Source organism: Arvicola amphibius, chromosome 4 (genome assembly GCF_903992535.2).
Source record: "Arvicola amphibius chromosome 4, mArvAmp1.2, whole genome shotgun sequence".
Classification (NCBI taxonomy): Eukaryota; Metazoa; Chordata; class Mammalia; order Rodentia; family Cricetidae; genus Arvicola; species Arvicola amphibius.
Genome location: NC_052050.1, coordinates 35,727,824 through 35,747,681, shown reverse-complemented (window position 1 = coordinate 35,747,681; position 19,858 = coordinate 35,727,824). Strand labels below are relative to the sequence as shown.

At 42.8% G+C, this 19,858-nt stretch overlaps 1 protein-coding gene across 7 annotated transcripts in view; it reads left to right on the top strand.

The window, feature by feature from the left end:
* The window catches only part of Bcas3 (BCAS3 microtubule associated cell migration factor), a 485,118-nt gene that overhangs the window by 155,984 nt on the left and 309,276 nt on the right, over positions 1 to 19,858 (top strand). For all 7 annotated transcript variants that reach the window (XM_042055034.1, XM_042055036.1, XM_042055035.1 and 4 more), the window contains exon 15: positions 3,454 to 3,718. In XM_042055034.1, coding sequence (XP_041910968.1) covers positions 3,454 to 3,718 — 265 coding nt within the window. The remainder of the gene's footprint in view (positions 1 to 3,453; positions 3,719 to 19,858) is intronic.

Here is a 19,858-nt window from a genome sequence, read left to right as displayed (position 1 = left end):
CTCATGTTATTGGCCTGACCGAGACCGTGCCCTGTCACGGTGTCACAGCTTCAGAACAATCACTGTGGGGTCTCTTGACTTTCTCTTTCTTAAACAAAAGGTCATAAGCTCTCAGATGGCTGCTCTCCTTGGCCGTATCTGGTTGTTTGTGAATTTTGAAGAATTGCTGGATTTTTCTCAGTTTATAAATTTACTTAAATACAAATGCTCACGTTATTGCCATTTTTCCTGCATGACGTTTGCTGCGCCTGTGCTGCTCACTCCCCGTGTTGTTCCTTCCTCAGTTTGTTGTGGTGACTGTCACGAAATGAAAGGCAACCTCCCCATCTGTCCCTCCCTCCCTCCCTCCCTCCCTCCCTCCCTCCCTCCCTCCCTCCCTCCCTCCCTCCCATTTTGTTTGTTTGTCCTCCCCCCTTCTCCCCAGACAGGGTTTCTCTGTGGTGCCCTGGCTGTCCTGGAACTCACTCTGTAGACCAGGCTGGCCTTGAACTCAGATATCTCTCCATCTCTGCCTTCTGAATGCAGGGATTAAATGTGTGCGCCACCACTGCCTGGTTTAAAATAACTTTTTAAAGCTGAAGTTTGAGATGGGATAATAGCATAAGTTTTGAAGAGTCTGAAATGCTCTCTTCTACATTTTAGATGCCAGAATGTATCAGCAGGACTTCAGTTCATTTGTTTCACGTACTTTGAATTTGATGCTTTTGTGTGTATGAGTTAAATGGAATTTTTAGGCTTATATAAAATGTTGAATAGTCATTTATAAACACTTTATGTTCCACAAATACAGGTATTTTTGGCTGCATTGAATATTGGTTGGCTAAAATTGGATTCTTAAGTCAGTGTAATGTATACCGTAAATTACTCATTTCCAGAAGAATTTGTGTAAATTCAAATTAACTGTAGTACCACGGCTGCATGTATTAAGGAACAAATCCATTTGCTTTCTAGAACCTCTTTGCTCACTGAGAGTCCGTGTTCTTTCTGTTACTGTCGGTCAAATGTGAGATGTAAATATTCAAACATACAATTTATCGGGAAAAATGAGACTGAGTCAGTGCTGGTACTTTTTCCCTTTTTCTCTGATTCTGAGACGGGGTCCCACACTGTACCTTTGGCTGGCCTGGAACTCTCTCAGTGTAGACCAGGCCGGTCTAAAACTAACAGAGATCCACCTGCTCCAGCCACACAACCGCTGGGTTTCTATGAACGGAGGGGCTTGCTAGCCAGACCTACCTTATGTTTTATTCAAGTCTTGTTTAATTTAATGCCAGTCGCGAGCTGAGTCGAAAAGGAGCCTAGGCCTCCCTTCCAGCCCTTGCCTTTCTTTGATACAAGCTATGTCTAAAAGTTGGGGGAAAGAGGCCATACTTTTTTTTTTTTTTTGTCAATTGGTTATTTTGTTTTATTATCTTTTTAGTCTTGTATGTTCTTATGTGATGTATTTTATTATGCATTAAGAAATGCTTAGACGTATTCCTAGGTGATAAATGGTCGTCTCTGGGTGTGATTTCTGAAACAGCCATGTGTTATTACCAAGTCTTATTTACTTTCCTCACGGTGATGAAATGCCTGACAAGAAGCAGCCTCAGACAGGGTTTGTCTTGGCTGGCATTTGAGGCTGGGTGCCGTCCGTCGTGTAGAAGACAAGGTAGTGGGAGTGGGATGTGGCTGTGTGTGACCTCACAGGAAGCAGCTTTGAATGGGGTGCTTCATTCCCTCTCCTTCTGTCTGGTCTGTTGCCTCTCACATCCCCGATAGGGCTCCTGCCTCAGTTTACCTCCCCGACGCAGCCTGAGCACCATTCTGCACCTTCAGCACAAGCATCTCTTTGCCGTTGAGTTTCAGATGAACTTTCATGTTGCCGGTCTCATGAGCTCACAGGCAGGTCTTCCTTAAAGCTTTCTGGGAATTGTGGAGAATCGTCTAAACCGTAGCAGTGCTAGCTCCTGACCTGAGTGACCTTACTCCTGTTTCGTAGAGTTCTGAGGCCTCTTCTGCTTTCATTTACTCCGTAATTCTTTTGAAGATGGTGTAACAGTCCAAAGAATCAGTTATCAGCCAGACCTTACTATTTTCCAGTATAAGCAGTTCCATAATGCCCTCCCTTTGTCCCTTTCTGTGGAGCCGAAATGTTCCTGTTTGGCCTTTGTACCAAGTGTGCTGAGTTCCTGCGAGTGACCTTAGGTCAAGGACCTGTGTCATGGGTACATCCATTCCCTGTTGTGTTTTCATAGCATTTTATTTTTTCTCTCTGGGGGCGGGACTCGTTTTGTTGTTCTGAGAAGGGGTCTCACTATGTCTGTGAGACTTTGAACTTGTGACCCTCCCGCTGCAGCCTCTTCCCAGTATTGGACTCTCAGGGATGTGTCCCCATGCCTGCTTCGAATAGCCTTTAGAAATGTGGCATCTAGAGCACATTTCGGAGTATGCTTAGAACAGAGTTCCTGAGTTCAGAACAGAGCCCAGAGACTCAGAAAGTTCCGTTAATCTTGCCACTGTGACATTGGGGGTCTCTAAGGAACTCTTTACTCTTTGAATTCATTTTAACATTTTGTTTTTAAGGAGTCTTACTGTTTAGCCCCATATAGTCTTAGAACCACACAGTCCTGCCTCAGTTCCTGAGCGCTACCCACACCAAACTGTGTTGAAATATCTCGTCTTGATGCCTAAGACCCCCAGCCCTGCCCTTTTGTGTTATTTGTGGAGACAAAGTCTCATGTCTCCTGAAAACCATTCTACAAACACTGCTCTCCCCATTCCTGGGGTGTAGTGAGATAGGTCATGAGTATTGGAGCAAGTGAATGAATTAGTAACCCTCTACATTTTTAAAGGTACTCTGAAGTATTTACTGTTTTATAATTAATAGAATCCACTCAAAATGAACCATATAGTCCCCTCCCTCCTTCTCTCCCTCCCTTCCCTCCCCCCCTCCCACCCCCCGTGTGTGTGTAGGCAAGAAATAAATACCAGGTGTCTTCATTTCTCCCCCTTAACATTTAAGACGTGGAGGTCACTGATTGTGTAGACCAGCTGACTAGCACACTCCCCGGATTCACCCAGCTTGCACTTGGGTTAGACCCTTGCTCCCCCTTGTTGAACTAAGGCCCTAAAATTTTGTGGCAGGCCCTGTACTCACGGAGCCACCCCCAGCCTGTGGAACACAGTATCTGTTTCACAGAGTTCTGTAAGTCAATTGCAGGAGGACCACAAAAGTCCTGATTCTTGCCTTTTCACTTGAAACATCAGAGATTGGGACCCTCTACTCCAATTTTAAAAGTCAGATCCCCATATGGAGTCCTGGTGACCTGTAAAATATTGTTTTAGATTTGTCATCCATTCTTACACAAATTTGTTGACTAGGCAAACATTTCTATTCGTTTTGACATTCTGACCTGTCCTTAGGTAAACCTGAGTCACCTCAGATGTTTTTGTCTCTTTCCTCCTTCCTAGGTTCAGGACATCTGTTTCAGCCACGATTGTCGCTGGGTGGTGGTCAGTACCCTCCGGGGTACTTCCCACGTCTTCCCCATCAACCCTTACGGTGGCCAGCCTTGTGTCCGCACACACATGTCACCACGAGTAGTGAATCGCATGAGCCGTTTCCAGAAAAGTGCTGGGCTGGAAGAGATTGAGCAAGAACTGACATCTAAGCAAGGCGGCCGCTGTAGTCCCGTTCCAGGCTTATCCAGCAGCCCTTCCGGCTCCCCGCTGCATGGTAAACCCACTCTCCTCTCTCTGCTGCTGCTGGCTCTATGACATCACTTGTATTGACTTGGGATCACATGCAGATTTTTATAGTCTGCTTGTGCTCTGGTTAAGTCCTAAGCACATTTCAGAAATTCATATTTATTAAATCAAAAGTGTGAATCAAAATGATAATGATGATCTTTTCATGGTATTTTAACTGCTTTGCATTTCAGTATATAAAGAGTATTCAATTTGAGATTAAGTCTGCTTTCATCATATTTGAGTATGCATTCCTTTGTGTACTGGGCTAGTACTGCAGTTCAGTAGGAAATACTGTTATTACAATGGTATTGTCTTGAGCTGTGTTCTTGTAATGCTCTCTGGGATTTACCCCAGGCTTTATAGCAGAACAAAAAGTCACACTCCAGTACCATCATCCTGATCAATAAATGGAGCATCACCACAATCCTTTCTTGTCCACCTCTTTATAATATTAAACCACACTTCTGAACTTCATGGTGTCCACCTGCATTTAAAAATACGTTTACTCTAGCAATCCCTTAAAGGTGTTCCGTTGGAAGTTCATGGACTTAGATACAGTGGATGTGTTTTTATAAGATCTATTAATGTTGTGGGATGGTTTATTTGGTTTTGTTTTTGCCAGAGTCAACTTCAAACTGTACCCGAGGCATACTTTGACTCCTCAGTGCTGGGCTTACAGCCCACACCCTTCTTCCCTTCTTGTTTTGAGAGTTGTTTTATGTGGATGATGCTCATTCATTCAGTTTTGAGGTGTTTGAGGCTAGTTGTTTTGAAACATTGTGTTTCATCTGCTCCCCAATCCTTTGTACAGGCAGACATGCCGATATTTGGTTATTGTGCCTGACCATTCTGAAGTACACTTGTGTGGTTTCTGGTTGGGAGGTTACTAATTCTAATGATGCAATGTTTCTTCTTAAATGTGTATATTCATTTTTGAGTGGAAATTCTGAGTCATTCCATTAGGTGCATCTTATATGATTTTTTCATTTTTCTAAAGTTGTATATTTGTTTCTGATGTAGTCTCACAAATACAACCCACAGTAGTGTTTGAACTCATAATCCTCCTGCCTCAACCTCTGGAGAGCTGTATTATAGATGTGTTATTTTCACTTGGTCCCTGACCCCGGAGTGGTTGTGCCATTCCATTCCCTCCAGGAAGACTTAGCATGCTGGTGCTTGTTTTCTGGAGCGCTGCACGGCCTACTAATAATAGACCACTTTATGATTTCAAGTTTCAGGTATTTTATATGGAGATATTATGGCTCCTACAATCAAGAGTCCGTGATTTTGATCCATCTGCCATTCACGTAAAATAAACTACCATTTAAACAGGAACACAGGCACGCTACTGTCTGTCACTGCCCATCTTGAAAACTTTTCCCTCTCTGAAGCTGGAGTCACTTATGCTTCAAGCTGTTTCTTACCATTTAGTCTTCACCCCAGAACCCTCCTGTTTCTGTGCTTTAGCTGCCTTGTTTCCTGCTTACACCTCGTGCGGCCCTTCGCTCTTGGGCTCGTTCATGTTGGAGGCATGGCCCCCACAGCAGAGGTTGTTTCTCTTCATTCTCGCTTTGCGTCTTCTCTGTCAAAACAAAATGGGCATTGTTGTTGGTTAGTTCTAAAAATGATGTATTTACAGTTTGTGCGGGTAAACAGTCTGATGCTGGTTAAAAACAATGTAAACCTTGCAGCAGGGAGGGATTCATCTCGAAAATGAATCATGTCTTGGCTGCATTGCGTTGTTTGTCTGCGCTCTTTTTAGCGAAGCAAAGGAAACTGTTAAGTAACAACTGATATAGGGTGTTTCCTTTTAGTGTTTTGGAGCCAATCCAGTTTAGGTTAGGATTCTTGTCATTTTTTTTTTTTTGTAAGTTTTCCAGAGGATGGTTTATTTATTTGAAATATATTCTTTGTAAATATCCTTTCTTTTCCTATCTCGTTGTCTTGGGCTTTAGAAAAAAAATGAGTCTTTCTTATGTTGAGATTCTTGTGTATGCTTTAATAGAAATGCACACTAACCCTCATTATAAATATGAAAAACACACAACAGTGTCATGAGCAGCTGCCGGTGGCAAGTGTAGATGGCTCCTTATCACATTATATGGAAAATAACATCTGGTTATATCTGAAATAATAACATATTTTATTTGAAATAATATCTTGAATTATCTTCAATTATTGTTTCTCCAGAGATTGTCTGTGCTTACCACGGTTTTGAAATTACATTTGACTGAAGTATTACTTTAATGTGACTGCATGTATCACTATGCCACCACTTTAAAAAATATATGGCTGCACCACAGCATCATTTTTCCTTAGCATATGTATTTATTTATAACTAACATCTTATTTTCAGAGTACTCAGCCTTTTCTCGATTTGCAAATAGTCAGATCTCTTGTAATTATTTCTTCCCTCATCCCTTCTGTTACCTATACCCCTTATTTGAAAACAGCTAATGAAACAATTTCTTTCGTTAACTATATATGATCTCCTAACTTGCTGGTGAGCTGTCAGCGGGTTAAGGTGGAGAGTGTCCCACCCCAGCTCCATCCTACCGAGATGCTCTGCCCCTTCCGTGCTTTCCTTCTTGGGAAACGACATCTTGTTTAGCGTTTCTTGAACGGGAGTTGTCACTGCAGCTTCTCTGCTTCTTAATTAAACTAGCTTCTCGAAACTTCTTGAACATGGCCTAATGTTGTTTGAGTTTAAGCATCAGTATTGTTCTTATTTGAGTATGATAATTACATATCGACACGTCAGTGTCTCTTATTGACCGCAAAGATGGGAAAATCTTTTTTTGTTGTTTTCACTTGTTATCTTGGTTCTTCGTGTATCAGTTGGTAAAATATCAAAGACATTAAACATGTTTAGAAGTTATTCCAAGAAAAATAGTACACTTTGTTATTTTTCTAAATTAGCTTTTATGTTAGCATAAACAATTGCATTATGGCATTTCCAAACACACATAAAAAGCAATTTAGATTTAAATCATAACTTGTCAGAATGGGAGATTTTTATTCATGGTAACATTGCTTTTCAATTTGACTCATGTAAGATGATCACTTACTCCGCCACTGTGAATTAATTTTTTAAAAAAAAAATATGTGTGGTGGGGCACTTCTGAGAGCCAGTGGCGAGCAAAGCAGAATACGCCTGCTTCCCTGCAGCCGTGGACAGATTGAGAAGACGGAGGGAACACAGGGAGTGTGTTGCACACCTTTAATCCTAATTCTTTGGAGGCAGAGTCAGGGTTGAACAGTGAGACGCTGTCTTAAGAAGAGTAGAAGTATTTCAACTGGAAATGACCATTCTGTTTGTGGAGATCTCTCTAGTGCTGTGTGGACACATACCTGATGGTATGAGGAGAAACTCAGGCAGAGAAGAAAGAGCACACAGCTCTAACGTGAGCTCAGGGGACAGCCGTGCGGCTGGCCTGCTCCAGCACAGTGTCCCCAGTGATAGTGATGTGCTCAGTTAAGGTAGACTTTGACCTGGACTCAGTGACGTGGGACACTACCGTAGACTTTGAAGAGAGGAGTGATGTAAGACTGTGTTTCGGTTGCTCTGAGTGGCAAAGGTAGAAACCTACAGAGAGCAGTGAAGGAGTCTGGACAGGCTCCAGCAAGAGGGCTGGAGTTGGAACTAGGTTGGTTTACTTAGAGCTATGTCGCCTTTTCCTGAGTGTATGTGTTTATGTTTGCTCATACTTGTGTGTACACGTGTTATGTGTCACAGCGTCTCTCCTCTAGCCCAGGCCAACCTAGAGCTCACTTCTATTCACCCAGTGTTCTCCCATTTTCATGACATTCTTCCTACGTCAACCTTCCCGGTGCTGGACTATACATGTAAGCCACCACAGCTAGCTTCATCATTGTCCGGGTAGAACCATCAGAATTTTTTTGGTTACATTTTATGTCCAGTAGGAAAGAATGGTTGAGTCACAGTGACTAATATGGTTTTGGTTCAAAAAGCTGGAAAAGTTGGAGTTATCAGTTGAAGTAGTAACACTGCTTCATCAGGTTTGGGCCTAAAAATAGGACTGAAAGTTTGGGATGTGTTAAGATCTCTCATTTTCCCACTCATCCCGCCCCCCATTTCCCCTTTTTCTTCTTTCTCTTTCTTGTCACTTATCCTGTTGTTCTTCACCTCTTCATAGACCGGGTATCACTATATAGCCACAGCTAGCATGCTGGGGATTACATGTGTGTGTCTGGGCCTTGATATGATGTCCCATGCTCTTAGCATGATTCAATATGTGGTTCTGGAATTGATGCGTTTGTATGGGGATAATGATGGTAAGGCATCGATGCAGGTGAAAACACGTGCTCCTGGTGAGAGTGATTATGGGTAAGAGATGTCATCCAGAAAGTCACTAACAAGTGATATGAAATAGAAAACCACATACAGGAAGTGGCCAGGAGGAGGTAGTGATTGTGTTAAGTTCTAGCAACTGGGTAGTGAAGGTAGGAACTGAAGCTCAGAGAAGACGGGTAATAACGGGCTGGGAGGGCGTTTAGTAAGAAGAGAAAACTGGCACCAACAAATATTGATGGGTGGTGTTTGTCTGTTTTCTGCTGTGTAAGTTAGTGGGAGGGAGTTAGGAGACAGAGGAGATTGAATTTATTGTGGGGGTACTGAGAATGCGTGAAGGGCAGTGGGGCTGAATAAGAAAGACTAAGGAGAGATGCAGTCTTCTAGATTTGTATGGCTGTGCCTTCAGGCCTCACCGTCTGTCTGTCCTGTCTGTCCTTCTGCAGCTGCGGTTGCACTCCTCCTCCCTCCTGGAGTCACACAGTCCTGTCCTTCATTCTCACCTCACATTGTTTTCTGTTCTTACCTGCATTGACTGTTCACTGCTTCCCCCGGAAGCTGAGATCAAACCCAGGGTCTTTCTGATGGTTTTCGTGGTTTCCATCACTAAGCTGTGTGCTGGGGAGCTAATAGAAGACCTGGGGGGTCAGGCTCTGCAGGATGGCCTCTCCCCGTGACTCCCCGCTGTAATCTTAGACAAGCTGCTTGTTCTGGCTACTGAGACCAAATTTTTCATCTATAAAACAGGGATAATATTTCCAACCTTGCAGGGTCATGAAAGTCACAGCACTGTGAATGGTGCTTGGTGTGTTTATCACTCATTGTGTAGAATTGATTCATTTCTGTTTTTTTTTAAAGTATAAGTAAATTCAATGAATATTATTAATTGAAAATTAACTGAAATAAAAATATGAACTTTTGTATAAGCTTTTAATTGCTTTCAATATGGACATTAACTTGTGACTATTTTTGAAATGGGAAATGACACCAATCCACAATTGAAAGTTGTACTCAGTTCCACACCTGAGTTACACAGTTTGGTGTGTGTGTGTTCCTGACAGCCTTCGGGTTGACTCTCCCTTCACCACGTGGGTCCTAGAGATTGAGCTCAGGTGGAGTCAGACTTGGCTGCATCTATCCCACCTGCCCCATTTACTTCTGCCATTTCTTTAATTTGAAATAGGTTTTCCTTTTATGTTTAAGAATATAGTGTCCACCCTGTCATGAGACTTTCAACAACTGACTCTTTGCCTGCCCCCCTGAGGGGTGGTCCTCATCTCGAATAACCCAGGCAGGCTTCACTATGTAGCTATGTGTAGCTATGTGGCTCACTATGCAGCTAAGGCTAGCCTTGAACCACTGATTCCCCCTTCCTGCCTCCACCTCCCATGTTCTGAAAATGCCCTGTGCCCCTTAGCCCAGCGTCTTTCTATCTATCTCACTTGGTCTTGGCAAGGACTGTGGTTGAGCTACAACTTTAGGCAACTGAGATCCAGATTCTCCCTCCCAACCCCAGATTTGAGGGCTTTCAAGGCGGCCTCTCATATCTTGGACCCAGAGCCGCTACGTTTCAGCAAAAGGCTTCCAAATCCAGCAGCTTCTCTTTCCTTTCAGCATCTGTGTATGGCGTTCCTGTCTTACCGCTCCAAGACTGTTTATAGCCTTCATTTGATGGCTTGTTGTAATTATTTACTTTGGTTGATAGGGAGTTTTTTTGATACAGACCGCATCACATTGTAAATACAAAGCAGCCACACAGCTTCGCCTTGCGCAGCTTTGCCTCCTTGGGAGAGTCCGCACCAGAGTGCTGTGTCTTGCTGCTCTTTCCACATCTCTGTTTACTTGTGGACTGAAGTTTCCATGAGTGTTTTAATTTTTGCCAAGAAAAATCAATCATGTGCACTGTAGTTCTGCTTTAAATTTCATGCCTCATCTGACACAGAGTATATAAATGATACAGACGCGTTACATGGGAGAGTCCTCCATGGGGTCGCCTAGCACCTGGGCCTCTGCTCATTCCATGGAGTCTGTTGCCTGAGGTCGGTGCAGCCTGGTTTCTAATCTGTTGTTTTAAAGACTGAACGTTTTCCTGGCTCCCGACTCATCCTCTGGAAATGTTGGCATAACATTATGCGCATCTTGACATCCACTATACACCAACATCATCCACACTTTAAATATTGTCATGTCATTTTCTGTCATGGTGCAGAGAGAGCAGAGGAGCTCTATGCAAATGTTTAGAGAAGGACAGTCTCACAGCCCTTCCCGACAACAAGATGTCGAAATTAGAAACCACTTAGGAAGCAAGGCATGTTGACTCAAGCCTATGAACTCCAGAGGCTGAGGCAGGAGGATTGTCATGCATTTGAGACCAGCTTAAGCTACAGCATGAGGCCCCGTCTTAAAAAAAAAAAAAATATGTGTGTGTGTGTGTTTGTGTGTATGTGAATAAATAAAAATCATTAATTGAAAAGAACTATCAGAGAGCAGCTGTGTTTTATACCACATATTCTTTACAGCAGTTGGAGGTTCGCCAAAGCACCAAGAGGGGCTTTTAGTGCCTGCAAAGATGGCTCAATGTAAAGTGTTTTCTGCATAAACCCAGGGGTCTGAGTTAGCCCCCAGTTCTTGGGAGGCGGAGTCCAAAGGATCAGTGTAATATGCTGGCAAGCCAGTCCTGACTCTGCAAGGCTCCAGCTTCAGTGAGAGACCAGGCCTCAGAAATGAGGTGGAGAGCAATAGAGGAAGAAAAATGGGGTGGAACTCTGTACAGGATCGTGTGGATAGCTTGGCATGTGCACATGCGCTCTCTCTCTCTCTCTCTCTCTCTCTCTCTCTCTCTCTCTCTCTCTCTCTCTCTCTCTCTCTCTCTTTCATACACACATACACAAGCTCATAGACATGCACACAGGCACACTAGCAAAAAAGGCGGTATTTATTGGAGATGCCATGTGTGATGAGAATTAGGTACGCTGTGAGAACCCCCGAGGTTCTAGATAGTGCTCTACTGTTAGCAGTGCTGTCAAAGTACTGTGCTGTGCACACTGAAATGCTTTCAAAAGTAAAATTAAACTCAGTTTAAATACTGTAATCTTTTATATTTTTAAATAAATTCTTAAATGCCATAAGGAAACATAAAGTAAGTGCAAAAATTAATAATAATAAGCACTTAAGGCTAATACAGGTTTTTGTTTTGCCTTTTTCTACTTATGAGTTCAATATTCTTTTCCTTTGGCTAATCATAAACAGTTTATAGTTTTATCATTAAATGATTAACGAGAAATGCCTCTAGAGGGCAATATTTTCTCAGCTTTTCCGTTTTGCAATCAAGGCTTGAAGTTGGGTACTCTGGGAGCAGATGCCCCGTCCGGTTTTACGTAACCCGCTCTTGGTTTATTGTGTTTTCTGTGGCTCTTCCCCCACAGCATTCACAGGCAGTCGGATGAGGGAATGTGTTACTCTCAGCTTGCGTTCCTGTGAGTACTGGGGTAGAGCTTCAGTTCCTGTGCATGAATCCCTACAGTTCTATAGAGAACAATTTCTGTTGTTATAGCAGAAGTGGCAACAGCGTGTTCCTGGCTCTCCTGTTCTGGAACAATCTTAGCTTGCTCTTTGATGACATTTTACCAGTGACTGACTGGATCTCATGGTTCAGGCTCCCTTACAGCTGTTAATTCGTCACTTTTCTCTCACATTGATTGGTCCTGTCCTTCCCTCACCGCACCACGTCGTTCCCCAGTGGCCTCTTCTTTTCAACGCCTCATAATTTTTTCTCTGCTGCTTTGTTTTACATCCTTTTCTTGAAATTCTAAGTGATGAATCTTGGCTCTCCTACCTTCAGGCCAAAACTCTTGTCTGTGTTTTGTCTTTCTCTTTTGTTATTGTGAGGGATTCCCCAGGGACACCTTCCGGTGTCTGTCCTATTGCATTCTCGTTTCCACAGTGTGTCCTTTAGAGAATTTTTCTTTGGACATTTCTTTTATTATCAATTCTTTTTTCTTATTTTATATATAGTCTATTTTATCTTTTCATCTTTGTATTGGTGTTATCTCCATTATTTTATTCTTTTTTTTTTAATCTTTCCCAGTCCTGACTGTACATTATCCTTAAACTGGGTAGATTTGAAGTGTTGGTACCTGGACCTCATCATTAAACCAAAATACTGACATCAGTGTCCTGGAACCTTGACTGACCATGGCTTGATAATTACTGTTTCAGTCTTTAGTTATTTATATACTAATTTGCTTTTACTTTATTGTTTAATTTTTTGACCACTGAGCCATCTTTGCAACCCCCCCCCCCAACTTAATGTCTAATCTTCCAAAGGATCAGTCCCTACATGTGAACTCACAATTATCTATACCTCCAATTCTAAGAAATTTGATGCTCTCGTACATGCAGGTGGTGTGCATACATACATGCAGTCAAACACCCATACATATGAAGGGAAAGTCAATACAACAAGGTTAATAATTTTCCCACTAAAGGGATCATTCTGTATTCAGTTCTGGGTCCATTGAAGAGGTGAAGACCTACAAACTCTGAAGTTGGGTTTGATCATTGCAGGAGGTAAAATATTTCAATCAATTCGTCAGAATAATAAAAAAGATTTGGAGAAACTATTTGAGCCTTATTGTTTCTTTTTCTGTAGAGGACGGGTAAGCAAGCATCCTGTTCTAGTTGCTGTAAGGATATTTCCTGGAATCACAGAGATGGAAGTTTTAGTTCTTTATGTGAAAAAAAAATGTTACATCAATAACTCATGTTTTAGGAGCCTTGAGTGTTTGTTTCTTTTTGTACTTCTGAGAAGGAACTTTTGGAAAACATTCTCCAGTATTTGGTCTTGAGGGAAGTAGAAAGGCAGGCTTCTCAGCATAGACACTGCTTAGGGCTGTTCTTACCAGGAACCTGAGTGAACATAGTAAGAATCGATCAGACCCGAGTGCAGGAGGCAGAGTAGTTTTGAGGTTTAATTATCTGATCAGAAATTGGTAATCTGTTGTTGATAATTTTTGTTTACAAAACAGTTAAATAGCTGGGCGGTGGTGGTGCACGCCTTTAATCCCAGCACTCGGGAGGCAGAGGCAGAAGGATCTCTGTGAGTTCGAGGCCAGCCTGGTCTACAAGAGCTAGTTCCAGGACAGGCTCTAAAAAAGCTGCAGAGAAACCCTGTCTCGAAAAACCGAAAAAAAAAAAAAAAAAAACAGTTAAACAATGAAAGACAAGGGAAAAAAAGAGTGAGGTCACCCGTGCCAGGGTTATGTGTACTGAGAAGTGGAAACTAGGGTGGTTCTCTGAATTCCCCCGGGTGGGGGCTTGTGAACTGGAAGGGGACAGGGAGGAAAGGGATTTCGGGTTCATTGGAGAAGATACTCACTTTGGTTCGAGTGTTTGTGCAGGTGAGAATTTTCAAGCCATAATGAGACTCCAGAGAGAAGTATTTCAAGTGGGCAGAGGGATTCTGTGGCATGACCATTCCTGGTGCCTGCAGAAGAGGCAGGCTTTCATCATGCTCAGTGTCTAGATCTATCGTGGCTTGCAGATGATTCACAAATATTCACTCTCGTGCAGCTGTGGCACGGATGGAAACAGTCACCTTTTGTAAAACACAATAAATTTGGGAAAAGATCAGGTAATGGAGCAGGTAAATGAATATGGTGCTTCTGCAGCAACCCAGGGCTTCCCTGTGGAGATCCCAAGGAGAGGAGGGGCCGCTCTCTTGCCCTGAGGTTTTTTTTTTTTTTTTTTTTTTTTGGTTCTTTCTTTCTTTCTTTCTTTCTTTCTTTCTTTCTTTCTTTCTTTCTTTTTCTTTTTTTTTTTTTTTTTTAAGACAGGGTTTCTCTGTGTAACAGCCCTGGCTGTCCTGGAACTAGCTCTTGTAGACCAGGCTGGCCTCAAACTCACTGAGATCCGCCTGCCTCTGCCTCCCGAGTGCTGGGCTTAAAGGCGTGTGCCACTACCGCCCGGCACCTCTTGTGCTTTTAATGCTCAAATGTTTTCTATATAAAGGGTTTTTATATACAGAGGTAAATTTATGAATATGCTTTTGCAAAACTTGATCCAGGTACCTAGATCTTTCTAATAATATGCTAGATTTAATTTTTTTTGTTAGTTTGAATTTAGGAATTGTTAGTTATTTAGGGAGCAAAATTGAGCATTAGCTTCCTGTTTTTTTCTTGACCTGTGTAAGTAAGCACCTGTTGTCATGCTGGAAATGAAAGTGTATGTGAGCATAAGCGGGCTTATCTTCCTTTTGTCAAGAACTGCTGATGTGGCCCTCTGCGCCACACCCCAGTCTTCATGTGCTGCCGAGATCTGGTGCTCTTTCCCATCTGAAGGAAATGCATCTTTGACACTTCTCATGACCTGAGTCATGATGCTGAAATAGAGCCAGAAAATATTCTTAACAGTCATGGGTAGTAAGAAGGAAGGCTTCCGTTAGCATTGGAGGAGGGTGAGAACCGGGGGCTGTGAGAAGAGAGCGTCACTATTTTAGTTTTTAATCCTTTTTATTATTAGGAATGTTACTTACATTTTGTAGCTGTATTTGTTATTCAGCATAACATGCTTTTATTTTAATAGTTTTTTTTGGGTTTTTTTTCTTTTTAAAGAGTCTTGAGGCTCATGTTGTTTTTGAACTTTCTACATATCCAAAGAGGACCTTGATTTATCAATCCTCCTGCCTCTGCCTTCTGAGGACAGGATTGGGCAAAGGTTTAGACTTAATTGTTCTTCAAAATAAATGGATTAAAAAGTTGTGCACATATTTTTATTTATTTAGTTAGTTTTTCCATGTGTTAATAGTGTCCTTTTTTAAAAGTTATGTATATAGTGGCACATCCCTGTGGTCTCTGAAGTTAGGTAATTGAGAAAGGAGGATTTCCATACCTTAAAGGAAAATGCTCAAACAAACTAGCTAACTTCGTAAAGAAAAAGAAGGTATACCTTATTGATTGCAGTTAATTTAGTATTTCTTCCTATTTCAGAGTATGGTTTTGTTTCTGAATGAACTCTTGTTACTTTTACATTATTTGTGTACCGGTGTAAGAATGCAATGTTGGATAAATCTGCTTGATTTGTCTTTATGGTGCAGACTGCTTGTCAGATAAAGATGAGGAGGAGGAGTGCGGTATCGTTGGGACCGTTAGCTGAGGTCTTGTGTTTGGGTTGCAGGGATGTGAGGATCACTATGGTCAAATATGCTCATCTCTGCGTCCTTTGTTCAGGGGCTGATCTGAGCTTCCTTCAGAGGAGTGCTGAGTTATCTGTTGCTCTGAGTAAACGCGTAAGGAGCTTGTTTCCTTGTTTTGAGATGGCTCATTGCTGTGTAGGCCTGGCTGGTCTGGGACCGGCTCTGTAGCCCTTGTTTTGTGTATAGAGGATGTATCAATGTGTCTGTCTGTCTCTGTCTCTCTCTCTCTCTCTCTCTCTCTCTCTCTCTGTCTGTCTCTGTCTCTCTCTCTCTCTCTCTCTATCTATCTATATGTCATTTTTAAGGTTTTCAGCTTCTGTTGAATGAGTGCCATAGTCTAATCTTAATATTAAAAATGAGTTAGAATTAGTAAAACTTACCCAGTATTAAGAACACTAGCTACTAATAAATTTCTTTGCCTCTAAAATCTTGGAGTGCTCTGTGATAATAAACTGAGGTAATGAACTTCCCACAGTTTTTATTCTTTGGGTTATAAACTGGTTTGATTGTGTGATCATGAATAAATCACTCACTCTTTAGGCAGTTAAAGTCTGAATAGAATTTCTCACATTTCTCTTGTGCTCTTCCACCCCCCCCCCCCTTGTGTTCTTGCACCCTGTCCCCATCCTAGCTCTTGCGCACAGCTCCTTTGCAGCCGTATTTCTGCCCATGGGTCTGGGTTTTGTTGTTGTTTGTTTTTTGTTTGTTTTTGGCCACTCATTCTAGCCCGCATCCTGCCCCTTGGGAGTAAATTATACTTCCTGTGCTTGCAGTCGTTGTAATAATAACTATTTCTCTTTCAGTTTTACATCTGTAAATATCATGCTTCTGAATCCACCTAGTTCGTTTTCGCTTTAAAGAAGTGCTTGCATTTACACATTACAGTAGCATGCAGTACTTTAAGAATAAGAAACACACGCGAATATAAGGAGAATCAGGAAGGACCATCCAGAGAATTACTTGTTGAGTCGTTTACACAAGTGTAAACATACTATGTCTAAATATATGTCAAAACAGTCACATGATGACATAATACCAGTTTCTAGTAGTATACTTTTTATCTTCCTTGACACTGGAGATAACCAGCGGGTGGGTTCTGGGGCCGTTGCGTAGCGACAGAATATCCCCAGTTACCTCCACTTTGAGAAGCATGGGCTGTTTTCCCCGTTTGTACCTGTGGCCGTGACTGTGGAGCTATAAAGAGTTTTCTTTGAAAAAGCAGCAAATGTTTCTGCTAGATTTCATAAGATTTTGCAATGTTTTGTCATCTCTCGCCTCCACAAGAACTAGAAGGCAGTAACACATGCTGTCGGATCGGTCCTTTGATGTTTTTCTGTTTAAGTTGGCTCAACTGTTTGATAATCTGTGTTCATGTCTCCATGTCCAGAGCTCTGTCTCTCCACCTCGGCTAGGCTCCTCGGCCCTGCCCCGCCTGGTATGTGGGTCAGAAGGCGCTGTTTCTCACCAGGGCGCTGCTGTTTCCTTTTCCTACTGAGTAGATTGCAGATTATCCTGGAACATGCCTGAGAAGGGGTCACAAAGGAGGCTGAGAGTCCACCACTGCAGCTGGGAAGCTTGTCATTCTCACTAGCACAGGGGGAGGGGAGGAGGAGTGATGGGGCTGGGTGAGGGAACGAGGGAGCGACGGACACTCCCATCTGACCAGAAACAACCCACATGCTAGAAATTCCCGTTTGCACCGGATACTTTAAAAAACTATAAGTCTTTAACGGATTTTATTTGGTTTTGATTAAATAATGGTTGCGAGTTAGTTGAGGAAGCTTTCATGTTAAATTAGACCGCAAGAAAGAGCCGAGCAGGGCTTTCAGTTTTGCAGAGCCCGCATGTCCAGTGATTGTTTGAGAACAAACTACCATTGTACTCTTTTTGACAGAGTCAAGAAGTCAACTTTTCAACTCCAAAATTAACTTAAAACTCCTTGGTAAAATTTGCTGTTTTATACCCATCAAATCCATGGCGGGATGCTAAAAGCAGCCTGAAAGTTTTGATTTTCTATGGAATGAAAAATGCCAATGCACAAAGGCCCCCCCAAACTCCTTACCCAGCTTTCCTTTTGAAATGGCAGACCGGAGGAAGGCTGAATGAAGTCTCAGAGTAGGGAAGTGTTGGGAGGAGGGTGGAGATTGTGGAAATATTTGGGGAAAGGGCATTTTCTATAGATTTGTCTTTTGTGGAATGCTAGGAACCCACATTGAGTTTGGATTTGATGGTTACCTTGTTATTTTAATTTCCAAATACATACAATTGCTCATCTATGACAGACCTAGGAGCTAAGGGGGTGAGAGGCAGAGCCCCTGAACTCTGGGAGATTCCTGTAGTGTGTGGAGACCGTTGAAAACAGACTGATGTGGCTGAGAGGAGTCCGCTGGTGTGCTGAGTCGTACCCTGTGTCTGTCGTGAGCCCTGTGAAACAGCCTTCCTAACTCCTGAAGTGAGCACGCACACAGGGTAACCCAGAGGACTGCAGGCTCCTAACTGTGCCGTCCCAGGGGCTCCACTACTTCGTTCTTGTGAATGAATCTCAACATTTATGTGCCAGTTGTCCCCAATCCCTAGTGACAACCCCAGCATCTCCTCCAGGTACCCCGTTGTTCTGTTGTCTGGCTTCTCTCTCCTTGTTTTCCTTCTTAAGGAACCCTGCCCTGGCTCCCACTCCTAACCCCTGTAATTCGTGCTTCCCAGTGGTCGTACATCCTTCATATCAGGTATTTACTGTAGGGTTCCTCACAGTGGCCGAATTACAGTTATGAATCAGCAGTGCAATAATCTTGTGGTGGGGTGCACTTCATTAAAGGGTCCCAGCATAGGAAGGGTGAGAACTCGGTGTGAAACAGTAGCAACACATTTTCTGTCCCCCACTCTGAAGCTCCGTTGCAGGTGACTTCTGAGTTGTCACTACTGAATGTTATTCTTGTGGTTTTCTTTTCCTTGCTTCACAGTATGATAGAGCAGTAAAGAGAATTGTGGGAGGGGGGATGTTCATTCATTCATTCGTTCCTTCATTCATTTCTTCTCACTTGCCCTGAAGAAGCCCATGTACAGTGTGTTGGTAGTAGCTCTAGCCTCGGCAGAATGTGACGTGCTCAGCAGTTTCAGGGTCTTGCCTCCCTTAGAAATGTCTTGCTCTTGGCAGTTGGCCAGGTTCACATGTTCTCACATCCCTGCATCCAGAAGCCGGGAATCCAGTCCTGGCAGCTTCTGCACAGAGGGTAAAGATAAACCAGAAAGGAGCCGGGCTTCCTCCGCATTACCTGGGAGTTGCTGCTGATGGCTTTTCCACAAATGTCCTGCTTTGTCAAAGCCCAGTAAATCTTGGAAAGTTTATTTTCCTTGTAGCATCTGTGTTTTATAATGGGTCTTTTAATTTGTTTTTACTTTGTCTGCAGGGATTTCTTTTGTCCGGAGTTTTCAGACTCTTGACTTTTTTTTTTCTTTCCTGTGGAAGTGAGGCCGTTAATGATGACTGGTTTGGGAATATGCCTCTCTGCAAAACTGACCTGGAAGCCACTCCTCCAGAGCGGTCACAAAGCCCACGTTTTTTTCTCTGTCCGTTTTCATCTTCTACTTAATCTGTTTGCCTCCGAGTTTTTGTAGTATAAAATGTTTGGGGAAATGATATTTGGGACAGTGATAAGTAAGGTTGTATTTTGAAGAATGGCTGGTGCCTAGCTCGCCCGGAGCACCGTGTCCTGCTCATTGGGTGCAGGTGGCAGGAGGCATGAAGGACCATGTGAGGTTGTTTGTTCTCTTGTCAGAGGTGGAAATTTGTTTCTGATAAGCACAGAACGTCAGAGGTCTGGCCCTGAAGCCAGCTCCTCTGTTTCAGTTCACACAGTAACAGTAAAATTAGTGACAGTAAGCATAGCTGAAAAGAGATCAAATAAGAACCAGAACTTTCTTCATGAATAGTTTTTTTTTTTTTTAGAATTCATATTTTTAAATGACATTCTGCTCTGAAATAGATTTCTGCTTTAATTTATTGAGAAACCATCTTACTGCAATTTGGAACTTCCTCCCACTCCCACCCCATGAGAAGCTCATCTAGTTGGAGACGGGTTACCCTGTAAGGGATCAAAGCTCTGGTGGATTTGGACAAAGACCCAAAAGCCTGCAGGCTTATGCCTGTTTATCTATATAGACTAAGCCCGAAAAACTGGGGTGAGAGTCTTAGAAGAGCTCATTTTCTCATGAGATCTTTGGGACTTCCTCGTTCTGATGGGGCTGGGAATACTGTGAGAACATTTATTCTCATGGCATTTGTCGCTTGCGGGTCTTCTGGAATTCAAAAGCACAGTCGTGTGTGAGATGTCCTATAGATCTCAAGGCTCCAGGAATGGCCCACTCAAGCTGCAGTTAGGCAGGTCTGTTCTGTCCACTCTACCCCAGTGATGAGGAAAGGCAGAAAGGAGCTGCATTGCTTGATCCCTTGATGCAGGGGCCATCTTCTGTTTCTGTTTTCTAGGCTGTTCCCTAGAGTTGAAAGGTGAGGGTAGACTGATCCAAGTCCACAGGCAGTACACATAGAACACCTTCATGTTCAACCTCACTGTGCCACAGTGAGACCCTGCTGTGCAGGAAACTAGCCTTGGGTAACTGCAGAG